Here is a 27,871-nt window from a genome sequence, read left to right on the forward strand (position 1 = left end):
CAGTAGTTTTAACGCAAACTTTTTACATATATTATCAATGAGCTTAAATGCTGAAAAGATTGTTTCCTCACAGAATAAGCTATAGACAAGTGTTAGCAAAAGAATTGCTGATAGGCATATCATATGCCGCATATGAGAAGTCACAGAATATTTTTGAGCTCCAAGGATTCAACCGACGCTGCTGCAAAACGTCCTTGATCAGCATTGCGATTGTGAGACAGTGTTTTAGCAATTCTACTGATTTTTTGCTTTCGTCGCCGTGCTCGTTCGTGGCGCAGGATATTCGCTGTCTAAAAATAATTATTGATTCTGAATCCAGTGACCGTTGTGAAGCATGTCTCTTGGTAGACTTACGATGGCGTAAAATGAGATGAAGACGATGATAAATATGCAAAAGCCACCGCCCAGCTTGAGGAAAATCTTGCCGTCTTTTTGATACTTTAACGTGTTCCCTTAACAGATGCTGGTCGTCGTTTCTTTTCTAACGTTTACCATCTGAATATCCGCTTTTATAGACACAATCATTGTGGGTGAAAATACTCTGTTGAACTTTGCACTTGAGTTTTTCTTCTTTTTCAAGTGTTCCGGGGTCGCAACTAGGTATTTATCGGAGAAAATAATCTGCTCTGATCCTGTCATAATACCTGCAATACCATCCTTGAGTTGTTTCTAAAGAGCTGAGGCATTTCTCGTTGATGTCTTCCGGACATTCCATATTCCAAAATATTTCGATGGGACAGTCCACGTTCAAGTTCACATACGCTTCTCGGCAGTTACGATCGCTAGAAACAATGTTCAGTAAGAGCTTGGTAAGCGCGTGAACCTTAAACAGTCGTGGTAAACATCATTGCACGAGTAAAAGGTGTGGTTTTTCTCCAGACAGGGCCATGGTAAGTACTGATCTTTCATTCCTTTGCAAGAATCGGCAGTCGGGCAGCATTCAAAATGCTATTATGTCGTTACGACTTCGATAACGGAAAAAGCTCCTTACAGGTTTCGTGAAGCGATAGCCGTTTTGCTTAGCGTGACCTCCGAAAAAGAATCCAGAAAGTGCAGAAACACAATTTTCTCGGTTGCAAGGCACTTCATCCGTATGATAGCACTACGAAACAATGAAGTGTTTACGGTCTCAGAGCTCTGAGGGAAAAGGTCTTGAGGATAAAAGTCAATGAGCGGCCGTACATTTTAAATGTCGCTCGGATTTAAGCAAACAAAATTGCCACTTCAAGCTACGTTAGTATCAACTTACGCTCATTGAAATATTGGCCATGTATTTTCCACACTGTTCAACGTTATCGAGGCATTCGTCGAAGTATCTCTTACATGAGGCGTCGGACTGGTAACAGGTTTTCTATTCGAACCTCTAGCACTCTGCAAATCGCTTCTAGTAGGAACCTGTTTCTTTTCCATGGTACGTAGTTGCTTCTCAAAGACTCGGCCACCGAGCGACTGTAATGTGTGTCCGCTTACTAGCTCAGTGCCAGTAGCCTTGATTATCAAAATGCTAATTTCAATCAGCATCATTCTGGCAGTTTTACTTACGCTTGCGTGAGCATATGATACGGATCATAGTCGCATATCAACTGAATTTAAGCTATTTCTAATATTTGAAAAGAAGGGAATAGAGATTTTGTCACGATACGTTATCGCCTCTTTTACTTTAGTCATAAAGTTCGCGAAGTACCAGAAATTATTACGCCCGTTGTGATTTCGACTATTTTATAATAAAAATATAGCTTCCTTTCATGAAAACCGACTCAATAACCTTTCAGGAAGATAAGCTTGTAACCGACATTTTCTCTGACTCTGGGGAGCGTTACGACTTATGGTAATGGTCCACTAACTGTCAGAAACGAGGGGGCCTCTGGAAAACAATAAAAAAATCTTTCCCACAAATACATACTTGGTTCGCAGTCAGGAGCTTCGCACTTGTAAGAATAGTCCGCAGTCTGAGCAGATTGAGAGTAAGAAGTCAACGATTTCATGAAGAGTTCGGCGTCCGTCTGGTACTCACTGATATGGCGAATTTCGGCGAATTCAACTTCTTCAAATCGAGTGTCCAAGTTAAAACAGACCTTGTAAAGGTTTTGGCTGTAAAAGTTCAGTGCGTTTGTTGCTTTTCGTAGACAAAGCATCGAAAAAATACTTTCGGTTGAACTCTGTTCCTAGTCTGACGGCTATACTCGCCATCGATTTGAAGCTGGACATCCGCATCTGAGCCAGCCTTCTGAGAGCTCCAGTTAAGACTAGCGCCTCCGCCCGTTTGATCAATTTCTTGCAAGTCCGTGATTTCGAAGGTCTTCGAAACGTAGCCGGGGAAGAAGGTAGTATTACCGTAGAAGGCATCAAATTCATTAGAGAATACGCTTGTCAAGTTGGCTTTGGCATCATCAACCGATGTCTGGTCAGCGAAATCGACAACACCCTGGTAAGCTTCATAACATCCTTGAGTGTTCACATCAAAGTATCGACATTCTTGCTCGCTAGTTCGGCAGGACTCGTGGTAAAGACCAGGTTCACGGAAGGCAAAGTCGGGGTTGAGGTCCATAGCCTGGGTGTAATAAGGGTCGCCCTCGAACTTTGCGTTAACTCCAAGAGCAGCAGTGATCGCAGCCTGGACATCTGCCTGGGCAAGATCTCCTGAAATTATTTTGTAAAAATATTCAACTGTGCGCTATAATTACCCTGGTACATGGCTTGCATGATCAAGTAGTAGTTGAATGTATCGAGAGTCCGTTGGTAAAAGTGTCGATAAACAAACTTATTGATTCGTCTGAAAGATGTAAAGGGAATCTCTTTGGTAGTATCTTTATATACCGAGCGGTAGCAATTTGCCCATTTTCTCCCATAGCCTCAACGTTCACATCAAGAATTGCAGGCATCTGTTCTCGGATGTCGTTCAAGTACATCAATTCCATTGGTCGCTTTCGAGGTCAAAATTTAATATCTTATACTTTCATATTGAGGTTTAAAATTTGTGACCGTCCGTAAGAGGTATCATATCCTGCAATGATTCCAGTTCCAGGCAGCGACTCCAAAACATATACAAAGCCTAAAAGTAGATTAAACCTTCGATCTCTTGGAGCTTCGGTAATCTTCAGTATGAGTCTCTATTTTCTCTAAATCGAAAAACTTTACGTTCGGATTTGTAAGTTTCCTGCGCCTGGGCAAGCCCAGCAAGGAGCGGGAGGGAGAGCTTCATCCAGCAGCCGATTGAAAAGTTGTCGAGTGGTGGACCTCTCTCGTCTAAAACTAAAAAGGGATGAGTGAAAATGGCAAGCCGAGGCAGAGTCGTGAGCTGTTTACGAAACAATAAGCGCGTTCGGCCGCCGACGACGACAACCGGGGCTGATAACCGCGAATCCGCCGGGCCGATCCTTCAGGAAGCTTATTCACATCACAATTTCGCAGTTCTTTGATTCTCTTGTAATCCTAGCACCAAGGCGTCTCGTCGAAATTTAGTTCGTTATTGATATTGAAGCTTCGACTCAAGCTAGTTAGAATTCCACGTCAAGATTGCACTTGGAGGACCTGGTATGTAAGCTTTCAAGAATTTATACGCAACATTGTCAGGTTTAAGTATAACTTTGGCAGGTTCATCCAGGTTCTATCGCGTGTTTCTCTTCGAGCCAAAGAACATTTTAAAAATAAATGAAGAAAACCATTCCCAAGTTCAAGTGTATTCTGGGGTTGGCTGCATCTTCCTATTCACTAATAATTCACTAATTCAGTTATCCCTTTGATGCATGTATTATTTGTTCCTATACATAAATAATAGCTGGTGTTAAAAGTGTCGCATATTCTTCATTTTCATTCTATTCAGATCCCTCGACTATTAGATGCAAATAAAGAGTTTCAGGATAATCACAAGTTGCATTATGCTCTGAAACAGAGATACTTGTTTAATACATTCCATTGCATAGTCCAGGACTATAAAAATTGAGAACTCTGATAAGTTACAGACTTATATGCTTCCTTCTTCCGGTGATACATGGATGGAAATCGGCAGATAAATCCAGTAGAGATTTGGATTATGGTTGCAAAAGTCAAAGTAATTTTTTTCGTCCATTTTTCTAATTTATATAATTACTAAGTAAAATTCTTGAACCATCGACAAGATTTTCATGAAAAAAGCGGTATGGATGATTGTTACATTATTCGAAAGTTGACACTTCTATCGACTGAAAAAAGGCTCAAAGCGGAAGCATTTTATGCAATGACAGGTTTTCCAAGATATTTTTATTTGTCTCATCTTTTTTTAGCGCCGGGAATGCTCAAGCGATGCTCTTCATAGTACTTTTTGACACTCTGTGTTGACAAGCAACCATTGTACTTACTTTTTTATTTGTTAAATAAAAGCACTGACGAACAATGACTGGAGAACTTTTATGAGCAATTCAACATATCATTCCTTTGATCAGCGTATTATTTTTTACAATGATTCGCGTTACTGAAAATTGGGTCAGAGAATTCATAATCAATAAAGGACTAAAGAGAGAACTTGGAAAGGATCATCTAAGGAACAGTTTAAACAGTTTTGTGCACTCTGCTGTCAATTATTTGAAAACAGATTAATTAACTTTCGAATAATTTGCGTGAACCTGTGACAGTCGACTTATTGATTCCGTCGAGCGCTTAGAATTCGATCTCAAAAACGAAAGAGAATGGAAGTGGTTCTCATTCTCCTCAGCTTCCGGCGTCTTTATGGGTTCACTAATAGACTCTAGGGGCAAAAAAACTCTAAAATGGAAAGCCACGCCACTTCAAGTCAGAATTCTGGAAGAAGAACCAACCCTGCTCAATAATGAACTTAGCAGTGAGAAGATAAAACCCGACTGTACTAAATGGTGCAGCGAGGCATATTCAAAAGCAAGCTTTCATGGAGGAGAAGCGCTGATTTTTAAAGATGCATCATTAGCGGAGAAGAATCTGGCAGTAAGAGTTCAGGTTTCGTGGTTTTCACTTGAACATGTCGCATATTTCAGCCCAATCTTGACATATTGAAGAAACAAGAACCTGTCAGAGTCAGTTTTTCTAAAATTTTGAAAGAAAACGCTCGCTTCCAATCTCGGATCAATAAGAAAAACGCATTATGTAACTAAACCATTCCTAAAATTATTGGAAGACGCAGCTAGATCATATTTCTCAACATAAAGAGTTCGATCATTGAAGAAAGTCAAAACCCAGAGGAAAGCCCTTTTCGTCTGAATTATTTGCGCTTGAGCTTGACTTGGACTTAATTAATTATCCACCACTCCTCGAATTTCCTTAAAGCGACGGAAAAGCGGTCGTCATCGTCAGAGGCTCAAAAGTCAATCCCTTTACACGACAACGTCGTAAAGCACTTGGCGAATGTGGAGATATTCATGAAAGGAGATCATCGCGACTGTCTTGGCTGGATAACTGTGATGGAACTTGCTGATACTGATCTTTGGAAGACTTTAGAACTGAATCAAATCTCATGGAGTGATAGAAAAATACTTTTATCAGAACTGTACGATGCTTTTAAATATTTAGAAAGCATTGGAATTCATCATTATGATCTAAAGGTGAATGGGCGACTAGAATTCACAAATCTATCATTTTAATCTTCTTCTTTTACAAACAATTGTCTATCTTAGTTAACAAATATCTTGATAAAAGATGGAAGCATTCGAATTTGCGACTTCGGCCTGGTCTGGGATGAAACTGGACGTGAAAGCTATCGCCAAATGGGTTACGCCCGACGTGGCGGGACGCGTGTTCGTAATTTTCTTTTTTACTTCTGTTGACAGATTCATAATGAAACATCTTCGGAGCGGTAATTAACCGTGATTTATGAACATGAGTAAGTCGATACAAACGGCAGCGAGGATTCGGACTTGAAGCTGGGACACCGGGCTTCTGCGTTGGTAGCCAGCTCTTTCAGGGCAACAACACATCTGATACTTTTTCGCGGCTGATCATTTTTCTTATTTGCGAATGGAAGACCGCCTGGAAGATGCTTTTTCATTCCATTGACGATCAGGAACTCAAAGTCATCGAAACAACGATAAGAACACTTGTGAGTCTCCTGTTGAGAACTATCTCAAAGAATCGCTTTGTAGGACGGGTGGAAAAAAGGACGAACAGCTGAAACATTTAGAAGACTTCGAATTAATTTCACGAAGGAATTTGGCAACTCAAAGGTCGACCATAAGTATGTAATGGAATCGGTGAATGGAATGAGCAAAACCGTGATGCTTCCACTTGGTCAACTGAATTTGAGCATTCCCGGAAAGGATTGATTATATGAAATACTTGATTTTTTATCAATATTGATCTATATTAAGGACCACCCCACAGTATAAAATAAATGTAAAAGTAAACCTAATGCAATCCTCAAGCAAATACATGCGAATCAATCGGAGTGAATATAATTCGACAAGTTCTTTCGCGAAAAATCGACGACCAGTTTGTCCATCTATCAGCAAGCATCGTCGACCAAAAAGATTCCGAGCTCTGCGTTTTTCTTTCAGTGACAAGCCTCTTCCGACACGCTGTGAGAAGCTTTCTCGAGGAGCATGGCGAGTTCCTCGACGACGATCGCTTTTTTACATTCGAAAGCGTTTTGCTTGTCATAACGATGATTCTTCTCCCTCGCAACCTTGCTGGTCTAGAACTTCGCGAAACGCAAAACGAAAGGCGAAAGATTAACGCTCAAAGTGCGAGCATTGTCCACGTTCTCAAGCGATTGACACACCCGACGTTCTTCGAAAGAGAGGGCTGGAAAATTATCGCAAGGCAGTGCTGGCTCAATTCGAGGACGACCCTTTTTTCTCGCTCCAATATGAACAGAATTCGATTGTGCTCGGAAGAAAGATTTCTCAATCAATCACTTGAGCAGGATTGTCCATGGCAGGCGTTCATTTTTGACTTTCTTTAAAAAAATAAGCATATAATAAAAAATAGTGTTTTTCCTAAAAACTTGTTGCCTTGGGAAAATTTTGCGTCTTTCTCGTTCACACTTTAGAAACATCAAAATAAAACTGTGCGTGTTCGCAAGAAATCAAAACATGCGTTTTACATCTGAGCTAGTCTCGAATCTGATCATAAATCTGAACGCTTTGATAGAGACCTCTGGCAATAATCGGCGCGATGAAGAAGCAAAACTCCAATTCAGTGCAATTCCATCAAATGGTGCTTGACCACATTGATCACGCTGCTGGACAATACGTTATCAAAAACACGCAGCACGATTTTCAGCCAGTAACAAAAATCCCTTGTTCACGCGCTCTTTATGTTCGCTTAGGAAGGGTTGACAAGCACAAACTGTTTTGAGCAATTTGGAAGGGCGGTTCCATCCCGAGATAAGAATTTATAACAGACCTTTACGCGCAAACTAGCTCTACGAAGCTTCAAGGCTCAAATTTAAGCGTCGTTAATGAGAATTTCAATGTTAAAGGAAAGATTCTACTCTATGTCTTATTTTTTACTAAACATGAAAAAATGCTTGAAATCGAAAAAAGACTTGCCAAAGATGGCTGAAAATTATTGGTACCTTCTGCCTCATGCTTACTCGTTGCACTTCGAATATTTGGACGAGCTCGCCCTTTCGCATCAGCGCAAGATTGACGCGATCATTTAGCTTTCCATTTTTCTGCATTGATGTGCATAAAATAAATTGGATCAAAATAACAAGTTAGAACCCCGTCTGCCAGAACGAGCATTTCTTTCTTATTTTAGCGGATATTTACATGATGTATTGATTCTGGTATTTTTTATACTGACTGTATATTATACAGTGTAAAAATACTGTATTTCCAGATGTTCAAAATCCATACAACAATTTTAACAAGCTGCCCCTAATTCTAAGCGTTTCCTTTTTTAATGTTCTATCTTCTCCCGCTTTTCCTAAAGCCGAATCAGAGGAAACGATATGATCGCGATATACTTTTATGCATATTAAAAGGAACTAGCATACAGTACTTTCCCAGAAAGAGAATTCAAATTCTACACTCGAGATCACGTTCTCACCGTTTCATATCTGGTCAAAAATTCGTAAGAACATTTTAAGAAGACGTGGGATCGGAAGCTTTCAGCTTATCATCTCCATTAAAAATTCTAAGTGGATTGTCCTTGCCTAAGAGGGAGAGTCTTTACCAATTGATATAAAAAGTTATCCGCCGCAGGTTTGATGTGTCAGCAAGTTTGGGAAAAAAGCTAATCAGGATATTATGTGGTCGCTATTATCAAATCAGGCTGTTGGGAACTCAGGCGACATTTGCTCACGTTATTCCACGTTAAAAAAGGGGAAGTCACAACTGTACTCGCTTCTGGGACTCAATTTACTGTAAGTAATGTTCTTGTTCGTGGACAGTTGCCTTCTTGGCGCAGTTGGTTAGCGCGTCAGTCTCATAATCTGAAGGTCGTGAGTTCGAGCCTCACAGAGGGCATCTATTTTGACAAAAAGAGGCCTGGTTCCTCGAATAACCGGTTAGTTTTTTCCAGTTTTATTTTTCAACTTCAGAGAGAAGATCTAACCAAACTTTAGTGATGTAAATCATTTATTAAAAATTCTAGAGTGAGCTAACGGACAGCAAGATTTTTAATCGAAGACCTTGATGATTTTGGAAGGAGTAAAGCGAGTTCGGCAGGTCGGGCAGTTTTTCTGTCGAAGGGCTGCGACGCCAGAGTTCGAAATTCCCGCGAACTTTTGCGGGTGCGGGGGGTAGCGGGAACTATGACTGAAATTTTTCGCGGGGGCGGGGGAGCGGGAACTATGACTGAAATTTTTCGCGGGGGCGGGGGAGCGGGAGCAAGGTCGAAAATTTTTGCGGGAGCGGGGGAGCGGGAGCAAGTCCAAAAGTTTGCGCGGGAGCGGGGGCGGGGAAGGATTCCTCCTCTCTTTTGCTCCCGCGGGAGCCCGCGGGAAAGAAAAATCAACGTGAGGGCTAGTTTAAAAAGGTCTTTACTAAGGAAGAAGCCTGGGTCAGGCCTCTTAGATAATTCGACAATTGAGAAATAAAATTGAAAAAAATAAATAGAAACCATAACAAAGCTAAGAACAAGAACAATATTACTTCCACATTGAATGGTGGTGGGTGGGGTTGGGGACGAAACTTAGATTGATTGAATTAAGACTTCCCCGGCCTTTGTCAAGCCCCTTAAATTTAAAAAACAAGGAACGGGGCTGAAACGGCCCGAAGGGCCGTCAAGCCCCTTAAATTTAAAAACCTTCTTCCCCGCTGCTCCCGCAGCCCCGCGGGAGCATTTTTGAGTTTTCGCGGCGCGGGAAGGGGCGGGAAGAAGGCGGGAAAGAACAATTTACGGCGAGAGCGGGGGGGAGGGGGAAAGAATATCCAAATATCTTGGGGGAGCGGGGGGCGCGGGAGAAATTGTGCTCCCCCCCCGCTCCCGCGGGGGCTCGCGGGAGCTTGCGGCGCGGGAAATTTCGAACTCTGTGCGACGCAAGGCTCGCAGAAATGATGACCACAGGAGGCGAGGAGTACTTGAGGACGAGCATTGTTGTACATTTCGAAGCAAACTTTACATGTCAGTTTGCAATCCATTTTCGCCCGTTTAGTGACGACTGTGCCCTCTAAAAATAATTATTAATGGCTTATTAAAAGGTTAGTCTTACTGAGTTCCTCGTTATCTTCTTTCATTGCAATGATGGAGACGAATAAATGACGTTTCTGAACTTTTTTGCGAAACTCTTTTTTCGCAGCAAGAATTTTTCGAGAGTTTTCGACTTTCCGCTTGGCTTCTTCGAGACATTTTTCAGCCTTTTTCATTTCTTCTTCATCGTTTTCAACGGCTCTCTCCGCAGAATCTTCCTCTGCCCGAGCAATTAGGTGAATTGTCGAGACCTTCATAAGCATTCCAAATTCATCTGATAAAAACTACTTGTTGACTGATTCACGCAAAATAATACTTACAAGGACCAGATTTCCGCAAGAGCGATTTCTGACAGCAAGATCCGATTATGTATTGATTATTAGAGAGTTGATTTTCGTTACAGTGTGAACAATTGAATTTCGCATCGGAACGTTCAAAGACTGCTGTTCGATCTTCAGGAAACTTTATTCTCGCACAACTTCTGCAGTATCTTTTACCGAAAATGAGAGCGGTTGAATCAGGAACGCTAGAATGAATTTGTGATACTTGAAAATGCATTGCTATATAGTTGAATTATTCAACTTGAATATTATGTTCGGCGCTATTTTTTTTTGTACTCACGTGTCGCAGTGACTGCATTTCCCTTTGAGACCGAAATTTGAAACCCTCCTTTTATCGATGCTAAAGTCCGTGATGGGCCTCTTCATTTGTCGTAGTAGTACTGCGGTAGTACAGACACCCCTTCCGTTCTTCTCCTGCTCTTCTTTCAAGACTCTCTTTTTATGCTTTTTCAAATATCTTTTGCTAGAAACTAACAAAAATGAGAAGAGTGCTGTTTTTCAAACGAAGAGTGTTAAAAATAAAGCTCGTAAGCTGTTTTGAACCTTTGAAATAAGAACGAACCGATACTGAATCATCCAAAATTTGTCACCTTTTGCATTCCCAGTGGGAATTTCCAAAATGATTCCAACTACGACAGTCGATTTTTGCACGATAAGGTCCCGAGTCGAGACTCTCGACTAAGTCGGCGCGACGCGTAAGAAGCGCCGCCCAACGCTCTTTTGAATACAGGGGACCGAGTAAATAAAAGATTTGGAAAGAATTTCCTTATAATGGTACAAAATGATCCGGAAGAATTGATACGGCTCTTGAAAATCCTAACTTGGCGCCTTCTATTCTTCCTCTGAAAGACGAAATTCGACTTACGCCTAAGCCCTGAAATCTTATATACCACGAACGTCTTAATTCGCCCCTGCTTCGCGAAAATCGCGTTGGAACAGGAGCTCGTTTCTTTTTTCAAAAATCTTTTCACGTTTGTTTTTTCTGGAATTTGTCAAAATTCACGAAGCGTTTTTAGGAAAAACAGATTTATTTAACTCATCCAAAATAAATTTGGCTTAATTGCGCCCTTTGCAGGACAGACTCCTTTTTGGGAGAAGAAAAGTGTGAGAGTGGATTGATTCTAGCTGGCAACTTCGCTTTCAAAAGCGGAAAAAAGGTTTTGAGTTTCCATCATGGCTGTCGATTTTGAGTCCTTTGGGATTACCCGGCATATTTTTTCCGGGTAGCCCGCAGATTTTTCAACGGGTTACCCGCGCGGAGAGTCTTTTCACAGGCTACCCGCGCTAAATCCCATAAAGAAAGGGCCCTTATAAATTGCTCGAAGGTGGCTCTTCCTTGTACTATAAGAGACATCTTTCAATGATAAGAATTTTTGGTATGTTTAATCCCACACTTAAGAAGCTTACACGTTGGCAATCAAGCCGGACGACGAACGTATCGGGAGAAGAGTTTTTCTCTCTATCTTTCTTGTCTCTGCTTATTATTCGCGTTTACGGTATTTAGAATGACAGGCTTTAGTTGCTTGAAGTAAGCAGAAAAAAGCTGAGATGAATCTTCTTGGAAATACTTCGGACTCTGACGTACTTACATTATTAAAAGTATATGAAATCACTAGCGGTAGGACACGATCTTTCGCACGATAATCATGAATCGGCGACAACTTCGCCGAATCCCTAATTTTTTTTTTTGTTATTGCACCTTTACATGATCCGATAATCTTATTCACTCGGAAAAGTAAAAGAAATAACAATTCGTAAGCTGATTTTGACACTTTTAAAAGTTTATTTGATTGCAGAATCAAATCCCGTAAAGAGTCGTCTTAGGATAAACTAACTTACGGGTTTTAAAAGAATAACAGTGACGAAGAAAGGTAGACATTCTTTTCAATCTTGATTCAGTCACCATCTGTGTCACAGTTTGTAACTGCCCTCTGTCGACCTTAGATGAACAATAGCAGTTACGATTTTGGCGTAATCTTCAGACAAAGCCGAATCTTCGAATCGAAGAAATAGAAAACCACTAGGGCGGAAGTTCACTTACTATAAGTAGAAAGGCAAGAACGAGAATCCCCATTATCGAACATGAAACTTTTTCTCTTTTTCATCGGCGTTGTTTTCGGCCAAAAGACTGAGTGGTTTAGAAGGTGCAGTTGATCATCAAATTTATGATTTATTTCCATTTTTAAGATGCGTGAAACCAACAGATTTTGATTTGGATCCAACAAGGTACCTCGGAACGTGGTGGGAGCAGGCCAGCTACTTGCCAGGCTTCGGCGACGAATCCAATTCGTGCATTCGCGCACAGTACAGCGACTATGATGGCAAAAGTATTGCAGTGAACAACAGCTACGTCCGTCCGGAAGGAGACGAACAAGTCTTGGCCTGGGGAACGGGAATAGGAGAGATCCCCGATCCGGATACACCCAACAGGAACGTTAGGCCCTATAAAACTGTTTGGTGTAAACATATTTAGAGGCAAACTCCACGATGGTTGTTAATACAAGTTTTTTAGGCCTTAACTAAAACAAGGCTTATTGTCACGTTTGATAGTGTTCCTGCCATTGCTAATTGGTTTATTAAACTTCTTGGAACCAATTATCATGTTATGGACACTGACTATGACAACTATGCCATGGGTAAAATCAGAGTAAAACAAGCTTGAAAACCTTCTTCAGTCATGAGCTGCACGAACTATGGAATCTTCAGATCAACGTACTTCTGGATCCTCTCTCGCAACCCGAACTTTCGCAACTTGCCCGAATTCGATGCAGTTCTCAACAAGGCAGTTGCTGACTATGAAATCAAGAGCAATTCACTCTTCTACGTCAACACCGTTAACTGCGACTATGACAGAATAGCCGACGAAAATCTGTAAACTTTTTTGACCATTCAAACTTACTCAATAAAGTCCGCCCATGTTTGTCCTTTCCCGCGAAAAATTTGCAAGAAATTTCGTCATTAACGAGCAGATGGGGTGAAAATGTACTTTACGGAGTCTCGGGCCTCTCGTCCATCTTGAAAATTTTGATCTAATGATGTTGAAAAGTCTACAGATCCTGCAAGCGAGAGTTTTGCGTAAACTTTTTTTGAAAAGGAAATGTATCCAATCCTTAACTTTATTCAGTGCTCTTTATCATACTGCTCAATCTTAACCTATGTTTGTTCAATGCAGCTAAACTTAGACGACTTTAAGGCTCTATCGGTCCTAATCATCTAAGGACCCTTTTTTTATCGGAGCTCTCGACTTTCGCTAATCTTTGTAAAAACTCTGTCTAAACAGTGTTCGACTGTTTTTGGAACGGAGCCTCTATAACACGGGCGATTTGGACGAAACGTGGTACAAGCGTTATATTAGCCGCTTTTAACGGGGATTACTCAGGGATCTCCAACGTTGAGAAATATGAAAGACAAGTAAAGCAAAAGCTCTTTAAAACACCGATCTATATGTGAGACTGCGTTCTAAAGCTTAAAGAAACGACAACTTGGCAGTTCTATAAATAAAAATGATTTTGCATAAAATATCCGCTCTCTTCATATAGTTTTATGTACAATGAATTTTAAGACTTTCGATATATCTTTGTAAAATCAAGTTTTTTATGTACCCATAGTCGATGTAAAATAAATTTATGACTGAAGATAACCACGAGAAGACAAGGAGCGTTAAGAGCGCTAGAAACCGTAAGAAAATCGTGCTACGCTCAGGGGGCGCCAACGAGTGCGGCGTTTTCCAGACTTATGGGAAATTCAGACCGAGTATAAAGGATAACACACTCGAAAAAGAGCATAGAGAGATACGCTAGATGAAGACCTTTATTTGTTTTGCAGGTAAGACAAACTGGGTTGTGATTTTTAATAGAAAAAATTAAGCCGCGGTGGATAGCAGCCAGTGGGGAGGAAAAACAGGTTGGACTAAAACTCCCAAACCGCATGGTAAACCTGTCGGACTTCCGGTCAAAGGGCTGGACTTAAATTACAATGTACAGAAAGATATGGTCTGCGATGACCTTGACAGCACGCAAGACTGGAACTGTAGCGATGGGTTCAAAGAGACTAGGTAAAGAATAAGAAGCGGACTGATTGTGAGTATCAATTTTAGCGTTTGCCAAACAACCTGTGGAGAAACTGGTTCAGTGAAAACGGAGAAAGTATGTGCCTGTCATAGAATTGTCGGCAACGCGAAGCTTTTTCTTGGATGCAGATGGCTCAATAAAACAGAAAACGAATGCTTAACCGAAACTAAGAAGCAAATTATCTCCACTAAGATAGACCTTCCAGAGAAAGAACAGAGGATCGAGAAAGAAAGAGAGATCAAGCCGGAAGAAGATCCAGAGGAAGAAGAATCTCGGATCGTAGTGGTTGAAACACCTAAAGAGAACAAGGTAAAATATGCTACTGGAAATTGTGAGAAGCTTGAAGATATGGATAATTGGAGTTGTGTACAAGGAACGGTTATTTTCCGAACAAGTTTTTAAAACCAAACAAGGTGTATCCGTCATAATTCAATCGTCGCGATGACTTTACTTCGGCAATGTAACCCCAATCGAAGCCAACAAAGATAGTCCAGTAGTCATGACTTGTAGCCGCTTGTGTCAGACGAAAGACCGATTCCGAACGGTACGCAATCGTTGCATCTGCATCGCTGGAAAGTGCCGCTGGCAAAAGGCAGCGGTTTTACTCAAGCTAGAACTGATATAATCCCTCTAAATATTTTAATCCATCCTATCATGCGCCGATAATGGTCGAGCGTCCTGTCCTGTTGTTTCAGGGGAAATGATGATAGCTAAAGTAAACCCGCGGGTCAGGCTCATGTTCAAAGCTGCCCGAATTTGAGAGCGGGCCTCATTCTTCCGCCTGTTTCGTTGAAGAGTGCAGGCTCTGCCGACAAAAGTGAGAGTCAGTCGCTCTTCTCCGTCTTTTCGGCACACGTGACCGACAAGGCGAAGGTCGATGATTCTAGTGGTAAGTCACCTAACGAGTTAATAATGACATGCTTTGATAACTTATCACTAAACAGCACACTCGCACGAGTCAAAAGTTCAAACCCTGCAATTATAACTAAACACGCTCGGTCTCTTTGTACCTTCTAACTATTCAGGAAAATACGTTCACCCTTTCGAGTTCCTGCAGAAGTTCCAGAGCTGGATGTACGACAGCGGTCTCCTTTCCCCGCAAAATAAAGACCTCCTTATCGAAATGTAAATGCGTTTTTACTCTCAGACATTCGGAAATAAGTATAGCAGTATTTCCGTCACAACTTGCACACCTGTACAGTATTTTCCCATAAGTAGCTGTTATGTTAATAAATTTCTACCAAACAATGAATTCTTAATACCCCTTCTTCGCTTATAAATATAAGAGATTGCTAATTGCAAGGCAAAACATTTTCACGTGCGTCTTATCTACTATTAGTTTATATTCTCAATATTTTCATTTCGGGGCACCCACAAAGACAACGTTTTTCTTAGATGTTTCAGGTGAGTGTTATTGTCTCGAATCGTTGTTAGTGCTAGAAATCGCTGGAAAACCCCTTGAAATCACAAGTTAGTGTAACTGAAGCATTAGAAAGACATTCGAAAAATACGCTTGCGTAAGCTGATTACGCATCGCAGCTGAAAATGCACACAGTTGGCGGATCTACGCCTGCAAATTACAGTTGCTTCGGGTTGATTTAATTTCATGGATATGCGGTACGTCTTCGATTAGAAATACGAGCTGAATAGTTCCAACAAAACAAACAGTAAATCATACTTGATAAACTGTCATTATTTTCAAAGACTGATTTTATAAATATTTATTGATCAGCAAACAATTCATGGTTATCCATATATATAGTTATTATTCTTTAGCATATAATGGTTTAGTTCTGGAGTTGGGAATAGTAGGAGTCAGTAGTCCAAAGGAAAAATGATAAGACACGATAGATTGCACTTGGAAGTGGCGTGGAAATCAACGAGGAGTAGATAACGAGAAAAGGGTCTCTAAGGTAAGACACGTTGGCTGGGTGAAAGGATTGAGTCGCTTTGTATGTGGAAATCTTTTAGTTCTGAGCTGACTTTTTACCGATCGCCTCGACACGGAAACCAAGGGACAGTAAGTGACTGAACAGAGTTATTGCAATTTTAGCTGTGGATTACTGCTACCTGTGGGGAAGGATTCCTCTGCCGTCGAAGACAAACGCGGGTTTGAGCATATCGCTGTATATCCTTCTCCAGTCGAGCGCTTTGAACTCGTCCCACTCGGTGCAAACGGCGACGGCATGCGCCCCTTTGCAGGCTTCGTACACGTCCGAGTGAAGAGTCACGCATTTGTCGACAGTGTCCATGTTCGAAATCGTAGGGTGGCTACAAGTCTTCTTAGTTACAGTATATTATCAGTCTGCTACCTGAGGTCAGTGATGATTTGCTTGTGGGGAACTTTCGGATCGTAGATGTGCAGCTTGGCGCCTTCATCGAGAAGGTATTTTGAGACATAGATGGTGCTACTCTCTCGTGTGTCACCGGTGTTTTTCTTGAAGGCGAATCCCAGAATGGCGATTTTCTTATCGGCAACAGTGTTGAACAGGGACGTGATAATTCTAGAGGCAAAACGGCGTCGTTGATAGTCGTTCATTAAAATTACTGGAAATCGATATCAAACAAGCATTTTTGCTGGTCTACCTTGATTCCAATACGCGGCGCATTCGGGCAAGTTGAGTGACTCGCAAAGGTAGACGAGATTCAACACGTCCTTCTGGAAGCAAGAGCCGCCATAGCCGACCGAGGCTTTGAGAAACTTGGGGCCGATGCGCGAGTCTGATCCACAAGCATAGGCGACCTGTATGGAGTGTTATTACTATGGAAGGAGAATCAAATGGTTCTTGCCTCGTCGACGTTTGCACCAGTGGCTTCGCAAACAGCGGACATGGCGTTTATCGAGGATATCCTTTGAGCGAGGAAGGCATTGGCCGCAAGTTTTGACAATTCGGAGCTCCATACATTTGTCTAAAAGATATACCCGTTACTTTTGTCTATACTTACTCCGATCGTATTTAGTGTCAAAGTTATATTTTCAATCAGGGGTAGTAGCGCTATTCGAAGATTTACTTTTATGATTTTATCGACGGGGACCCAGTTTGCGTAAACTGCGGCCAGTGCGTCTACTGCTTGATGTCCCAGCTCACTCTCTTCGCCTCCGATCAGCACTCGATCTGGATTTTGAAGATCATTCATTGCAGTTCCCTCCGCGAGAAATTCCGGATTAGATAGAACTAAAAATAACCGAGTAAAAATCGATAAATTGCTGTCTAGAGTACCTTGAAAGGAGTTCTCAGGGTTGGTGTTGTACGATAGAATCGTCTTGATCGAGCCGGCGGATCGCACGGGCACGGTGGACTTTTCAACGACAATTTTGAATCCCCTGCTGACTTCCGCGATTCTCCTTGCACAGGCCTCGACATATTTCAAATCGGCGGCGCGGCCCTTTCCGACTCCATACGTCTTTGTTGGCGTGTTAACGGAGATGAAAATGAGGTCGGCGCTTCTGATGTGCGTGTCGATGTCGGTAGAGAAGAAAAGATTCTTGCCACGGCAAGCTGAAAGGAGATTAAACAAATGAAAGGATCGACGTAAGAGGAGCGCTTTCGTCACAACCTTTCGTCATAATTACCTTTTACGACTTCTTCTAAGCCAGGCTCAAAAATCGGCAGCTCATCAGAGTTCCAGGCGTCTATTCTGGCTTGGTTAATGTCAACAACAGTCACCTTGATGTGAGGACAGCGAAAGGCGATAACTGAGCAAGTTGGCCCACCGACGTAGCCGGCGCCGATGCAGCAAATTTCTTTAACCGGTTTCATTCTGAAAATTGAATATTTCTCGCAAAATTGAATTAATGAAATTTTTACAAGACTTCTCGAAGCCATTTACGACTAGAACCAATTAAATATTTCGCAAATGTGACTAAGTAGTCATTTAGTCCGTTTTATAGTCATTTAGCGATCCTTTCTCATAAGTTATGGCGTTATCAGCACCCTTCTTCTGCTCGAATCCTTCTGAAGTTCGTTTCTTCAATTTTTCAAACTGACTTTGCCAGCCCTGCGCTTCTTGAATTTTCAAATTGATTGTGTAATTGTCTGTCTCGTCGTTCATCTCTTTGTATCTCTTAATTTTTTTCTTGTTATTGATTACACAATAAAATCAAATGATTAAATCTGCCTTTTCTATACTTTGCATAATTATCCCTGATAAGTTTATCCGTAGAACTATTAACATGTTTATCTGTTTAGGTTTAACTTGACATTTTCAAACAGAACCGCATTTTCTCAAGAATAGACATGACATTCATTGATTTAACTGTTGCTGTTACGGAAACGTTACGAGCTACAGAAAATAAACAAACTCATATTTTAAACAATATCGGAAACAAAGTCTCTTATTTTGGGACGCCCTTGACGTTGGAGAGAAAATGCTCCTGTTTTCGCAAAATATAAAAATCCAGATTCTTATTTCGTCAAAAAGTCAGTAATGATTAACTCACTTTGAATTCTTTGCTCGCCCAGTCAACATAGTATTGTCTCTCTTTCACGTCCGGGATACGGTAAATACTCCGCTTTGCGAGGATTTTCTACCACAATCACAACACATTTAATGGCCGCGTATTTAGCTGGTGACGCGCTACGTAGGAAATCATAAAACAATACTTTCGCTTCTTGCGCCTCGCAGCGTCCAACTTCTCTTTCAAAATAAAAAAAAAAGGGCTGACCCGTTACGACCAGCCTTGCTCCGGGTAATTCATTATCGCATCCGTAAATAATAGATACCGCGAAAGTTCGACGATCAGCGAAAAAAAATCCCTGCCAAAAGGCCCTGGTAAAGCTGGAGAATGCGGTTCCGATGCATCCATTGTTTCAGTGATAGTTTTTCTAAGCCGATCCGACGTGCCATCTAGCAAAACAACTTTTAAAACAAAAATCACCGGCAAAGTTGACTGGCGAGCGCAGTTAATAAGTTCAGATCATTTAGTTCTTGCGATAAAGGAGTAAAATAGAAGTAAAATCTATTTAAGATCACTCACGTGAAATTGTCGTCCGTAACATTGAATGCTTAGTCTCTGAGTTCAGTTTTCTCTTATTTTTTGAATTTGATTTTGGCGCTGATTCAATTAACGGCATTGAACGGTGCTGCAAAAATGCCGCTCTTGGCTGGTGTAAACACTTTATCAGAAAAAGGGATGCCTTGGTAGTACTAGATTCTGATCTGGCTAAAAACATTAGCCCCACCGTTGCCAAAAGGCAGATCCAAAAGTGATATCAATTTCAACTTGTCAAAAATTCATCACCAAAGAACTGCCAACTACATGGATAAAATTTCTGATGAATGACGCCATCGGATAATCATTCGCCGGATTCGGTTTCAATCAAAAAACGGTTTTACCGATTCGTAAGAAAGGAGGAGTGGTAGAATTTAAGAAATTCTTGTTTGCGAAGAAAGAATAAGGAAAGTTTTACAAGTAATAAAATTAACGCAGGCAATTTGTGCAGAAAATTGTCTCTAAGCAAAACGGCGCTGCTCGTGTCACGATCACATGATCAGGCTGGCTCAAATCGTTCATTCCTCGAGTTGACTGTCCAAGTACGCTTTGAGGGCGGCGAGGTCTTCCACGTTGGAGCGGCGGGCGTATCCGAATGGGGAGCGCGCCACAAACCTGCAAATGTTCTTATCGCCTTAAACTCGTATTTTCATGACTTACTGTTCTTCCGGGGCGTAGGTCCTTTTAGGCACTTGGAAGCCGAGCTCGGACATCAGCGCTTTTAGCTTCTCAACGTCGGACTGAGCCTGGGCCTGGAGGACGAGTGCGAAAAAACCGAAAATTTTCATTTTTGAAATTTTTCGTTTTCGATTTCTCAATTCTTGCTATTTTCTGATTTTTGCACCTAGATGTCTTTATATATATATCGCCAATAGCCTCCGGTAGTAAATTGCTTTTCAATATTAATCAAATTAATATTAAGAACTGGGCTCTTATCCTCCCCGAAATATGGCTATTTGTGGGCTCACAAGAGGGTCTGCTCTACATATTTTAAGCCCGACTAAGAATGCGTTTTCGCCTTTCCAAACAAATACCTTGGCTTTGCTTTTTAGTTAACTTTATTTCAGTTGGTTTACATTGAAATGTAAAATTGGCTGTATAACGAAAACACAGTAAAATTAGAATAGTAAAGTAAGAAGTCGGATCAAAGAAGTACAGATACAGTAGTTGATGGTATGATTCATGTTGGTAGAAGTTACTTTGAGAATAATGAACTTTGATAAAGCAGTATACACATAGAAACAGGAACATAGAGTTAAAGGCTTGAAATTTTATAAGGAAAGATCAGTAGGTGTAGTTTTCTTCAGGGGGAATTGAGGTTCACAAAGATAAGATAGGCCCAGCATGCGAAGAGTAAGTTTTAAGTAAGTAAAAAGAGTAACACTTCCTTTCTAACCAGAAGAAACTATATCCGGAGTTGAAATTGATAGATTTGATTAGTAGTTTTTTTTTCGACAAAGAAATTCAAGAGGTTAAGTAATAACTTATAAATAGGCTTAAACCTCAGCTTTTGTCGCCCTTCCAAATGCAATATTTTTAAAAGTGGAATGCCTTTTCAAATTGGAAAGATGCAACAAAAGAATAATGAATATGTGTTTTCACTACGTTCGCTCTCATTTATTATTTGAGACCAATAAACAGTAGTTTCTTTTTTATTCGTGTGTTTGAGAGTCAGTAAATAACAGTATCACTCTGGGCGTCGGGAGGGTGGAGGGATGAAGCTCAGGCACTGCCACTTATGGCAGGTAGATATTATGCTGTTCATTTGGGTTTTCGTATTTACAGAGATAAAATGAACATAGGTCGAATGTTATCGTATATACAGTATATTACTTTGAGGAGGCAGAAAAGCGCTTGCACCTAGAACGCTTTTCCAAGTAGAAATATTATGGCCATACAGAAATAGTTTAAGGGGTTTTCTTGAAGTAAAAGTAAGTTCGACTAGATTGGCGTAGAATCGTCCAGGCTCTGCGAGATGCTTTTAGCACCATTGTAGATGAACTCGTACTGAGCAGAGAATGTTAAATAATTCAACAGCATCATTAGGTTTACCTGTGATTCTGTCTGGACGGAACGTTGCCTTTGGTTTCTCAGCGACTTGACGATTTGAAGGACATCAACAGCTTGCTCCGATTTCATTTGATCAATGGCAATGTAAAGGCCTAAAACATTCACTCACGCAGTGGCAAAATACCAACGCTGCATACCTATAAATGCGCCAGTTGCTCCTGCGCCAGTACTACAGTGTACTGTTATTGGACTCGTATCATCTGAAATAAGGGCTGTCTTTTCATAAGCTAAATATACTCTGGTACCGTTTTGTCTTCGCTGCGAGTCGATAGAGTTTATCAGGTAGACAATCTCGTCAATGTTTTCAGGCACCTGATCACTCGTCCAGCCACTGATATGATACTGTGAAATCTCAAGCACGTCCTAAGAGATAAAAAATAACCAAAGTTCATCCAGATAAGCCTTACCTCATGTTCGTTCTTATCAGCGTAGGAAAACAGTTGGAACATGCGTTTTGAGATTCGCCCTTCAGAGCCTTCCCAAGCTGCGCCGTCCATTGTCTTGATGACGGCTATTTCAGTTTCCATTTCACTCTTGGCGAGGACCATTCGTCCCTCGTCGATACTCCACTCGTGCCATTCACGCTCCTGATCCGGCCAGAAGACGGGCAAACCTGCAGAGTCGAAGTCGTTGAGCGTGATGAGCGTCACCGAGCGTTGCTCGAACATCATTCGCCAAAGATCCTCGACAGTGTCTACCAACGGCGCTTGCGTTGCAATGAAGGTTTTTGGATGGAAGTATCCGTCTGAAATAAACATTTGGTGGGGCCTACTTTGGGTAAGTTTTGATTAATAGCTAATCATAGAGAGTGGCACCTCCTCAAGCCTAAGAACCCGCATCCATCAAAAAGCAGGATGCTTTCTTATTCATCATGCCTGCGTTCCAACTTTGTTGGCTTCAGTAATTCATGATTTTATGCATATCGTATTTTGAATATATTTTACCAATAAATGATGCGTTGATGTAGTCAGCATCGTCAGTCTTCGTGGTCAGTGGAACTCGGTTATGGTCGAATGGGAGAATCGTACCGATGCGGTTTTTAGCCAAATTCAAGGGTTTGTTTCCAGAAATAATTCGATCTTGGCGGGTTTTCAAACTGTTCAACTTGTCGAACTATGGGAATTCCGCTAGATAAGGAAAAAAGCGCTTTTCTTTACCTCGTGTTGAATTCCAGTAGTTCCTCCGGGCATCTGTCGTTTGTTGTTCTCCACCCATTCATGAAGTTCGCTTATTTCAATTTCTGTGTCCCCAACTGCCTTCTTTTCGACCAGAACGGCGTAGATGAATGAGTACTGCTCCATTGTCTGGACCATTTTCATACGCTGCTGGCGCATTTTCAACACAAATCGAGGTAAATCCATTTGTCCGGCTTCATCCAGTTGTCGCGTCATTCTGTCTATTGAAATAAAGGTGCCAGCTCGGCCACAGCCCGCGGAGCAATGGACAATAAGTGGTGCGTGAACGTCGCAGCCATACGGAACATTGTCTCTTTGGTAGATTCGCATTTTTCGCAGGAATTTAATGAGGCTCATTTCGGAGGTGGTCGAGAAGTCTTTCCAAGATGTAAAATGGAACTGGTAAACAGTCCGCGATTGCTTTCCAGGCGAGTTATTGTCTGTGAGAACCAACTGACGAATGACAAAATCCATCAGATAGATCTCACGTTCCAAAAAGACATCATAATCATCGGTAGATAGAGTATCGCCGATTTGCTCAGGCCAGTAGCGCTCAGATTTCACTTGAATTGCTCCTGTCGGTCCAGCTTCTTCAAGATTGCTCAACATCATAATAATGTAACTCTTTTCTTCCCAAATCATTCGCCAGAAGTCGTCGAGTGTGTTTGCCATTGGTGCTGAGGCTGCAATGTACTCTCTAGCGTACTTGCCATCAATATAAGAAGCATTGATGTAGTCAGAAAAGGGATCGCCAGGTTTTTCTTTCAATCGAACACGATAGTCGTCATAAGGAATCACATTGTTGTAGCGGTTCTTTGGCTTATTAGAGTCTTGCATTGCACTCGAGCATTTTTCGTTGTGATTAGGAAGATCGTTGATGCTCTCAAACTCCTCCCGCATAAGTTTACTATCGTCAGCAAGTCGCTTTTGATACTCATGCTCTAGCTTTTCGAAGGTAACAGTTGAGTCGGTGAAGAGTGATTCGGTCATTCGAGAATCTCGGTGAGTGCTTACAGGCCGTCGATTTGTATCAAGAAGATTTTGCAACTCATCGCCACCAGAAAGGCCACTTGAATAGCCAGGATAATCCTTGGAAGATTTCTCTCCATCAGATGACTTTTGCCTTTTGTAGAAGAGAAAGCCACCAACCAAGAACCCAACAAGAAGAATAGGGACAATAATTGCAGCGATGTTCGCCTTGCCAGGTTCATCGTCCTCACCTTCAGGAGGTCCTAGAATCGGGTCGTTCTTTGGAACGACTGGTGTAATTGCCTCTCGCTTTTGAATGATTGATGAAAAGTCACTCCAGACTGCACCCACTTCGCTGTCGACTTGACAAATGGTTTGATTTTGGCTGAGCGAATAGTCCTCTGCAAAGTTCTCCTTCAATTTGAAGGAGCATGTGGAATGAAGTGAATATTTGATTCCTTTCTCATGCGAGCAGCTAATTTCAATTCGCAGTTCCTCATCTAAGTGCACCTCCGTCAAGTCGGTGCAGCGAGGAATGCACGCTATGTCGTCGGGGACCCAGTTGTCGGTCTTCTCGGTGTCCCAAGAGCTCTTTGAACATCGCGTCTGCAAGTCTTCAATTTCGAGTAGTTCATACACGTCATTGTTTGGTCGTCGTCGATAGAGCTGTACGTTCTGAAGCTGGGTTTGACAGACAGTGCGACAAAAATTTATCTGATTCTGGAGAATCAATGAGCAACTCCATATGTCAGGATTGGGTGGTCTACATTGGGGGAACTCGTTGCAGATAGCTGTGAGCTCTGCGTCCCAGGAACCGTCGGACAAGCAGTTGACTGTTTCAACGAGATTCTTCTTATCACCTTTCCAAATTTGGTAGCCATCATCACAACTCAAGGAGGCGGTTGAACCAACTTCAGCCTGGAGTCCAGAGCTTATTTTGATAACTCCATTGTCAGGCGCTTCAATTAGTGGACAGGTGATCTTTCGGCATGAAGGAAGTGCGTCTATCGTGGCGGTGAAAACGCCATCAACGCCGCAGATAATTTCCCTGTCGCCGAGAAGCTCGTAGTTCTCGTTACATGACGCGGTACATCTACTTCCGTAAACATCGCCCTCGCAGTCAAAGACACCATTTTCAAGCGTTGGATTTTCGCAAGTTATTTGCTTGCATTTGCCAGGAACACCAGACCATTTCATATCATTATTTCGAATTTCGCAAGTGATAACGTTTTCGTTTTCGAGTGTAAAACCCTCTTCGCAGACAGTCCTACAACTTGACTCAAAGTAAAATTCGTTGGAGCATTCCAAATGGCCGCCGTTGATTTTTCCATCATCAGGAAAGGCAGTGCAAGTTCTTGGAGTACATTCAGGATTTTTATTAACGACATTATCGGAATCAACCCAGTCAAGGCGGCCCTCTTGCACTTTGCAGCTCAACAAAAGGCTGTTGAGAGATTCCTTTAGTGAGAGAATAATGTGGTAGCCAGAGTTGCATACGAGAGTGCAAACTGAGTTTAGCCGGTTATCCTCAGTGCAAATTATGTTTCCATGCTGGATTGTCGATAGTTGTTGACATTCCCGTGGAATACAAGTTGCGGGGCTAGAGTCAAACGGCTCGTTTTTCCACTCGCCAGAAGATCGACAACGTATCTTTTGAACTGAGTTTTCTGCCAGGACGTATCCTTCATCACATACATAGTCGCATTCAAGGCGACCTCTTGTAGTACACTTGAGCTGTCCATTCTTCGGATTTTCTCTGCGATTGCACTTCGCTTGTCTACAGGTCGGAATGTCAGAATCCCAGCCCTCTTCACCACAGGTTGATATTTTATTGCCAAGTAGAGTGAAGCCATCGTCGCAGAAGGACTCGCAAGTAGATCCATAGGTACTTCCAGCGCATTTGTAATGACCGTCCGGAATTGGACAGACTTCGCCTTCAGGACATCGAGGATTGCAGTATATTTCCATGCAAGTGGGGACTTCTAACTGAGCTGAGTTATCAACATTTACACATCGCACTTCAGTAGTTGCTGATTTTTGACCTTCTGGGCAATGAAAAGAACATGCTTCGCCAACTTTTAGATTTGATGGACAGTTTTTATCGGTGATCTCATCTTTCAAATGGCTTACATCGCATGACAATTGGATGCATTTAGTCTCTGCGGACCAGTTTCCATCTGCCTCGCAAGTAACCAGATCTGGTCCTTGCATAATCGCGTCTTGATTGCACTTTAGCCGGCACTCAGAGTTGAAGACGTGCCCACCACAGAGATTAATGCCATTGGGGAACGGAAGTTGATCGATGGCCTCGCACTCAACTTTCACGCAAGTTGGAACGGGATGGTCCCATTTTTCATTGATGCAAGTCAGCTCTTCGGCTCCATCTAGCCGAAATCCTTCGTTGCAAGAAAAAGAACAGACTGAGCCTTCAGCGCTAGAACATGCGTTTTTAACGCCATTTATTGGATTCGCCAAAGGTGGGCACTCTTTAGGGATGCAGTCCGTAAATCTATTCGACCAGGCGAGATCTTGCTGGCATCGCGCCGAGATCAGTCCATCTTCTTCTGGTTTATAACCTTCATCACACTTGACTGTGCATGTGGAGTCAAAATAGCGCTGCGTCGTGCACTGAAGTCTTCCCCTGTTTATTTCTATGCTTTCTTTGCACTCTAAACGGCGACACTGCGGTGTCGGCTCCGACCAAGAAACCTTAGAATGGTCCTCTGATAGTTTGCAGACGATTCTTGAAGCACCAATCAATTCGAAGCCCTTCGGACATTCAAAATCAATCGATGTGCTTGGGTACAGTCGGTCCTCTTCGGATGAGTCTTCTGCAGAAGCCTTGATTTCCAGTGGAGGCATGATGACGATCTCTTCGCAAACCAATACCTTGCATTTGAGCAATCTATCTTCTGGAAGAGACCACATTGCTCTTCGAGGAGAGGAAGGCGCAACGATGCATTTGACTTCCGATTCATAGCCTTTTTGAGGAGTGGCGTTCTCATCCAAGCAATTTATCTCACATACGTCGCCTACAAGATGTTGTGCGCCATCTTCGCCACTACATTGCTGGTGAACTGTCGGATCCAAGTCGAGTGCGTCGCAGAAGAGAGGCCTGCAGATCAAATTGTCAGTGGACTGATCCCATGTCCCACCGATGTTACATTTCACTTTGTAGAGATCGATAAAAGAGTTTGGTCCCGAGTCTAGGTAGTATCCTGCTTTGCATGAAATAGTGCAGCTAGACTTAGCGCCTTTTCCGTCGCAATTGATGTTGCCGTTTTCGGGAGGGAGAATAGCCGGGCAATCCATCGGAACGCACTCGAACTCGTCCAACGCCTCGCCAGACCATCCAGAAGCTGTGCAAATCTGAAGCGAGTCTTTTTGCGAGGAAGATTTGTAGCCGGGATCGCATTGAAGCAAACACTCAGACGAGTACAGATTGTAGGATGTACAGTCCCATTGCCCGAATTCAACAGTGGGTAGTGCTTCGCAAGTTTGGAACTGGAAGTTTGTCAAGTTGAGCGCGTTAGGACTTTCTGCGCCGACGCTGAAGTCGACTGCTCCGGGTACCGGGATGACTGTATACTGAGAGGAAGCTTTGGGTGACTTGTGAAGACGGATTTCGCTATTGCGACTTCTATAGTGGAGATAAAGTTCGGTTCCTTCCACTGCTTCTGAGCTTTTCAGCTGAACGAGAGTAGACTTGACCTTCAAGATTGGACTCCACTGTTGGCCCGCTCCATCGCCGTTGCACTCGTCAAGAATGAGCGCCTGCCCTACTTGATTTGTGAGTCCGCCCTGAGTCGTCAGACAATACGAATTGCTCTCGCCTACAGTTTTCAGGACACTATTTTCGCCCCACTCCCAGTAAGATGTGGCCGGGTCACAGTCTTCCAAGTGGATCTTTTGGCGCGGCGAGTTCTTTTTGTACGAAACGCATTTTCCATTCTGCTGTAGCATGAACTGCGGCCCGACAGTTTTCGGCGTGCACTTGCAACAGGCCACACGGATTGCATAGTCAGAGCAAATAAAGTCGCAGAAAAGACCCTCAGAAACAGAGCAGTATACTTCGCTTCCGTAAGTCGCTTCTGTGTTGGTGTATATGTCCCAGCACTGGACGCCTTTGGGCTTCTCGCAGATATCATAACCTCGACGTCTGAGTGACTCGAACTTTTCGTCGTCAGCTGAAGAATTAAAAGTAAGCTAAACTTGAGAGTGGAAAATTGAAACCGACATTGAAATGAATTGTTATCTTTAAAATGCAATTACAAGATGACAAATAGAGAGAGACACGTAAGGCTTACTTTGGCCATTACTTTGACTACCAGCAACTAAATCTTTAAAATCGATTGTTAAAAGAAAGTCACAAGCCAGGATTTAGTAAGGTTCCAAAAAGCGACTTACTGTCATCGTCGTTCTTTTTTGGAGAGTCGGAGCTGATCCATTGAGTCCATTCGCAAGTACAGCGGTCGTTGGGTGGCTCGATTAAAGGAGCGGCACCAGCTTCCCTGTTGATCTTGGCCACGTCAAACTCAATGGACTGAGCATGGATAGTTGTCCCGCTAAAGAAGGCGGAGAGAAGCGCTGTTAACCTCATAATTTAATTTGGCGCTGTTGTTTTTTTCCGATTCCGAATAATTTCATCTAAATTGAAAAATTTGTTCTTGGGCT

At 42.3% G+C, this 27,871-nt stretch overlaps 7 protein-coding genes, 1 long non-coding RNA gene and 1 other non-coding gene across 12 annotated transcripts; 3 read left to right on the plus strand and 6 right to left on the minus strand.

Moving 5' to 3' along the window:
• LOC145709049 (uncharacterized) lies at window positions 1-1,416 on the minus strand. Of its 2 annotated transcripts, none has more exons than XM_081786733.1 (7): window positions 1,250-1,416; window positions 992-1,102; window positions 824-948; window positions 645-782; window positions 493-596; window positions 355-452; window positions 1-290 (listed from the first exon to the last, which is right to left on the minus strand). In XM_081786733.1, the coding sequence occupies exons 1-7, from the start codon at window positions 1,268-1,270 to the stop codon at window positions 141-143; spliced, it is 747 nt and encodes a 248-aa protein (XP_081642859.1). In that variant the 5' UTR covers window positions 1,271-1,416; the 3' UTR covers window positions 1-140. The 2 variants fall into 2 exon arrangements, 1 of the variants encoding a protein (XP_081642859.1); XR_014134876.1 differs by having other exon boundaries at window positions 245-290; window positions 355-495; window positions 541-596.
• A 460-nt stretch (window positions 1,417-1,876) lies between these two features.
• LOC145707613 (uncharacterized) lies at window positions 1,877-3,264 on the minus strand. Its single transcript, XM_081785169.1, has 5 exons — window positions 3,139-3,264; window positions 2,988-3,052; window positions 2,818-2,924; window positions 2,685-2,773; window positions 1,877-2,640 (listed from the first exon to the last, which is right to left on the minus strand). Exons 1-5 carry the CDS (start codon window positions 3,200-3,202, stop codon window positions 2,102-2,104), a joined length of 864 nt encoding a protein of 287 aa, XP_081641295.1. The 5' UTR covers window positions 3,203-3,264; the 3' UTR covers window positions 1,877-2,101.
• Window positions 3,265-8,340: 5,076 nt separating this feature from the next.
• On the plus strand, window positions 8,341-8,414 carry TRNAM-CAU (transfer RNA methionine (anticodon CAU)). The gene has a single exon. It is a non-coding gene; the product is annotated as a tRNA-Met (tRNA).
• A 3,535-nt stretch (window positions 8,415-11,949) lies between these two features.
• On the plus strand, window positions 11,950-12,844 carry LOC145709579 (uncharacterized). 2 transcript variants are annotated; one of them, XR_014134905.1, is made up of 3 exons: window positions 11,950-12,064; window positions 12,108-12,556; window positions 12,596-12,844. XR_014134905.1 is itself a non-coding variant. In XM_081787268.1 (2 exons), exons 1-2 carry the CDS (start codon window positions 12,526-12,528, stop codon window positions 12,793-12,795), a joined length of 231 nt encoding a protein of 76 aa, XP_081643394.1. In that variant the 5' UTR covers window positions 12,371-12,525; the 3' UTR covers window positions 12,796-12,844. The 2 variants fall into 2 exon arrangements, 1 of the variants encoding a protein (XP_081643394.1); XM_081787268.1 differs by lacking the exon at window positions 11,950-12,064 and having other exon boundaries at window positions 12,371-12,556.
• An 836-nt stretch (window positions 12,845-13,680) lies between these two features.
• On the plus strand, window positions 13,681-15,222 carry LOC145709480 (uncharacterized). The gene is made up of 5 exons (XM_081787170.1): window positions 13,681-13,745; window positions 13,788-13,974; window positions 14,017-14,582; window positions 14,723-14,879; window positions 15,016-15,222. Exons 1-3 carry the CDS (start codon window positions 13,721-13,723, stop codon window positions 14,390-14,392), a joined length of 588 nt encoding a protein of 195 aa, XP_081643296.1. The 5' UTR covers window positions 13,681-13,720; the 3' UTR covers window positions 14,393-14,582; window positions 14,723-14,879; window positions 15,016-15,222.
• A 474-nt stretch (window positions 15,223-15,696) lies between these two features.
• Window positions 15,697-17,774, minus strand: LOC145709479 (UDP-glucose 6-dehydrogenase-like). Its single transcript, XM_081787169.1, has 8 exons — window positions 17,565-17,774; window positions 17,212-17,490; window positions 17,003-17,166; window positions 16,781-16,900; window positions 16,577-16,733; window positions 16,303-16,537; window positions 16,061-16,261; window positions 15,697-16,018 (listed from the first exon to the last, which is right to left on the minus strand). The coding sequence occupies exons 1-8, from the start codon at window positions 17,749-17,751 to the stop codon at window positions 15,958-15,960; spliced, it is 1,404 nt and encodes a 467-aa protein (XP_081643295.1). The 5' UTR covers window positions 17,752-17,774; the 3' UTR covers window positions 15,697-15,957.
• Window positions 17,775-17,866: 92 nt separating this feature from the next.
• Window positions 17,867-18,868, minus strand: LOC145709481 (LYR motif-containing protein 2-like). Its single transcript, XM_081787171.1, has 3 exons — window positions 18,752-18,868; window positions 18,432-18,503; window positions 17,867-18,055 (listed from the first exon to the last, which is right to left on the minus strand). Exons 1-3 carry the CDS (start codon window positions 18,836-18,838, stop codon window positions 17,867-17,869), a joined length of 348 nt encoding a protein of 115 aa, XP_081643297.1. The 5' UTR covers window positions 18,839-18,868.
• Window positions 18,869-19,351: 483 nt separating this feature from the next.
• Window positions 19,352-19,801, minus strand: LOC145709482 (uncharacterized). Its single transcript, XR_014134894.1, has 2 exons — window positions 19,644-19,801; window positions 19,352-19,598 (listed from the first exon to the last, which is right to left on the minus strand). It is a non-coding gene; the product is annotated as an uncharacterized LOC145709482 (long non-coding RNA).
• A 222-nt stretch (window positions 19,802-20,023) lies between these two features.
• Window positions 20,024-27,840, minus strand: LOC145709478 (uncharacterized). Of its 2 annotated transcripts, XM_081787167.1 has the most exons (9): window positions 27,605-27,840; window positions 27,505-27,537; window positions 22,211-27,384; window positions 21,998-22,166; window positions 21,461-21,798; window positions 21,299-21,416; window positions 21,191-21,253; window positions 21,036-21,145; window positions 20,024-20,990 (listed from the first exon to the last, which is right to left on the minus strand). In XM_081787167.1, exons 1-9 carry the CDS (start codon window positions 27,795-27,797, stop codon window positions 20,925-20,927), a joined length of 6,264 nt encoding a protein of 2,087 aa, XP_081643293.1. In that variant the 5' UTR covers window positions 27,798-27,840; the 3' UTR covers window positions 20,024-20,924. The 2 variants fall into 2 exon arrangements, with proteins under 2 accessions (XP_081643293.1, XP_081643294.1); XM_081787168.1 differs by lacking the exon at window positions 27,505-27,537.
• Window positions 27,841-27,871: the final 31 nt, after the last annotated feature.

Source organism: Oikopleura dioica, chromosome XSR (assembly GCF_907165135.1).
Source record: "Oikopleura dioica chromosome XSR, OKI2018_I68_1.0, whole genome shotgun sequence".
Lineage (NCBI taxonomy): Eukaryota > Metazoa > Chordata > Appendicularia > Copelata > Oikopleuridae > Oikopleura > Oikopleura dioica.

Excerpts from the sequence above, each read along its gene's own strand:
- LOC145709579 (XM_081787268.1), top strand. The coding sequence starts at position 12,526 with ATGGACACTGACTATGACAACTATGCCATGG. Across the intron at positions 12,557-12,595 it reads CTATGACAACTATGCCATGG|TCATGAGCTGCACGAACTAT; the intron begins GTAAAATCAGAG and ends AACCTTCTTCAG.
- LOC145709049 (XM_081786733.1), bottom strand. The coding sequence starts at position 1,270 with ATGGCCAATATTTCAATGAGC. Across the intron at positions 1,103-1,249 it reads TGGCCAATATTTCAATGAGC|TGCTATCATACGGATGAAGT; the intron begins GTAAGTTGATAC and ends ATTGTTTCGTAG. Across the intron at positions 291-354 it reads TCATCTCATTTTACGCCATC|ACAGCGAATATCCTGCGCCA; the intron begins GTAAGTCTACCA and ends AATTATTTTTAG.
- LOC145709480 (XM_081787170.1), top strand. The coding sequence starts at position 13,721 with ATGAAGACCTTTATTTGTTTTGCAG. Across the intron at positions 13,746-13,787 it reads GACCTTTATTTGTTTTGCAG|CCGCGGTGGATAGCAGCCAG; the intron begins GTAAGACAAACT and ends GAAAAAATTAAG. Across the intron at positions 13,975-14,016 it reads GATGGGTTCAAAGAGACTAG|CGTTTGCCAAACAACCTGTG; the intron begins GTAAAGAATAAG and ends TATCAATTTTAG.
- LOC145709478 (XM_081787167.1), bottom strand. The coding sequence starts at position 27,797 with ATGAGGTTAACAGCGCTTCTCTCCGCCTTCTTTAGCGGGACAACTATC. Across the intron at positions 22,167-22,210 it reads CTACTGGAATTCAACACGAG|TTCGACAAGTTGAACAGTTT; the intron begins GTAAAGAAAAGC and ends GAATTCCCATAG. Across the intron at positions 21,146-21,190 it reads AGCAACTGGCGCATTTATAG|GCCTTTACATTGCCATTGAT; the intron begins GTATGCAGCGTT and ends TGAATGTTTTAG.
- LOC145707613 (XM_081785169.1), bottom strand. The coding sequence starts at position 3,202 with ATGAAGCTCTCCCTCCCGCTCCTTGCTGGGCTTGCCCAGGCGCAGGAA. Across the intron at positions 3,053-3,138 it reads GGAAACTTACAAATCCGAAC|GCTTTGTATATGTTTTGGAG; the intron begins GTAAAGTTTTTC and ends ATCTACTTTTAG. Across the intron at positions 2,925-2,987 it reads CAGGATATGATACCTCTTAC|CGACCAATGGAATTGATGTA; the intron begins GGACGGTCACAA and ends TGACCTCGAAAG.
- LOC145709481 (XM_081787171.1), bottom strand. The coding sequence starts at position 18,838 with ATGGCACGTCGGATCGGCTTAGAAAAACTATCACTGAAACAATGGATG. Across the intron at positions 18,504-18,751 it reads AGCTTTACCAGGGCCTTTTG|CGGAGTATTTACCGTATCCC; the intron begins GCAGGGATTTTT and ends ATCCTCGCAAAG. Across the intron at positions 18,056-18,431 it reads GGGCGAGCAAAGAATTCAAA|AGATACAAAGAGATGAACGA; the intron begins GTGAGTTAATCA and ends AAAAAAATTAAG.
- LOC145709479 (XM_081787169.1), bottom strand. The coding sequence starts at position 17,751 with ATGAAACCGGTTAAAGAAATTTGCTGCATCGGCGCCGGCTACGTCGGT. Across the intron at positions 17,167-17,211 it reads CCCTGAGAACTCCTTTCAAG|TTCTATCTAATCCGGAATTT; the intron begins GTACTCTAGACA and ends GGTTATTTTTAG. Across the intron at positions 16,538-16,576 it reads CGCCGCGTATTGGAATCAAG|TAATTTTAATGAACGACTAT; the intron begins GTAGACCAGCAA and ends ATCGATTTCCAG.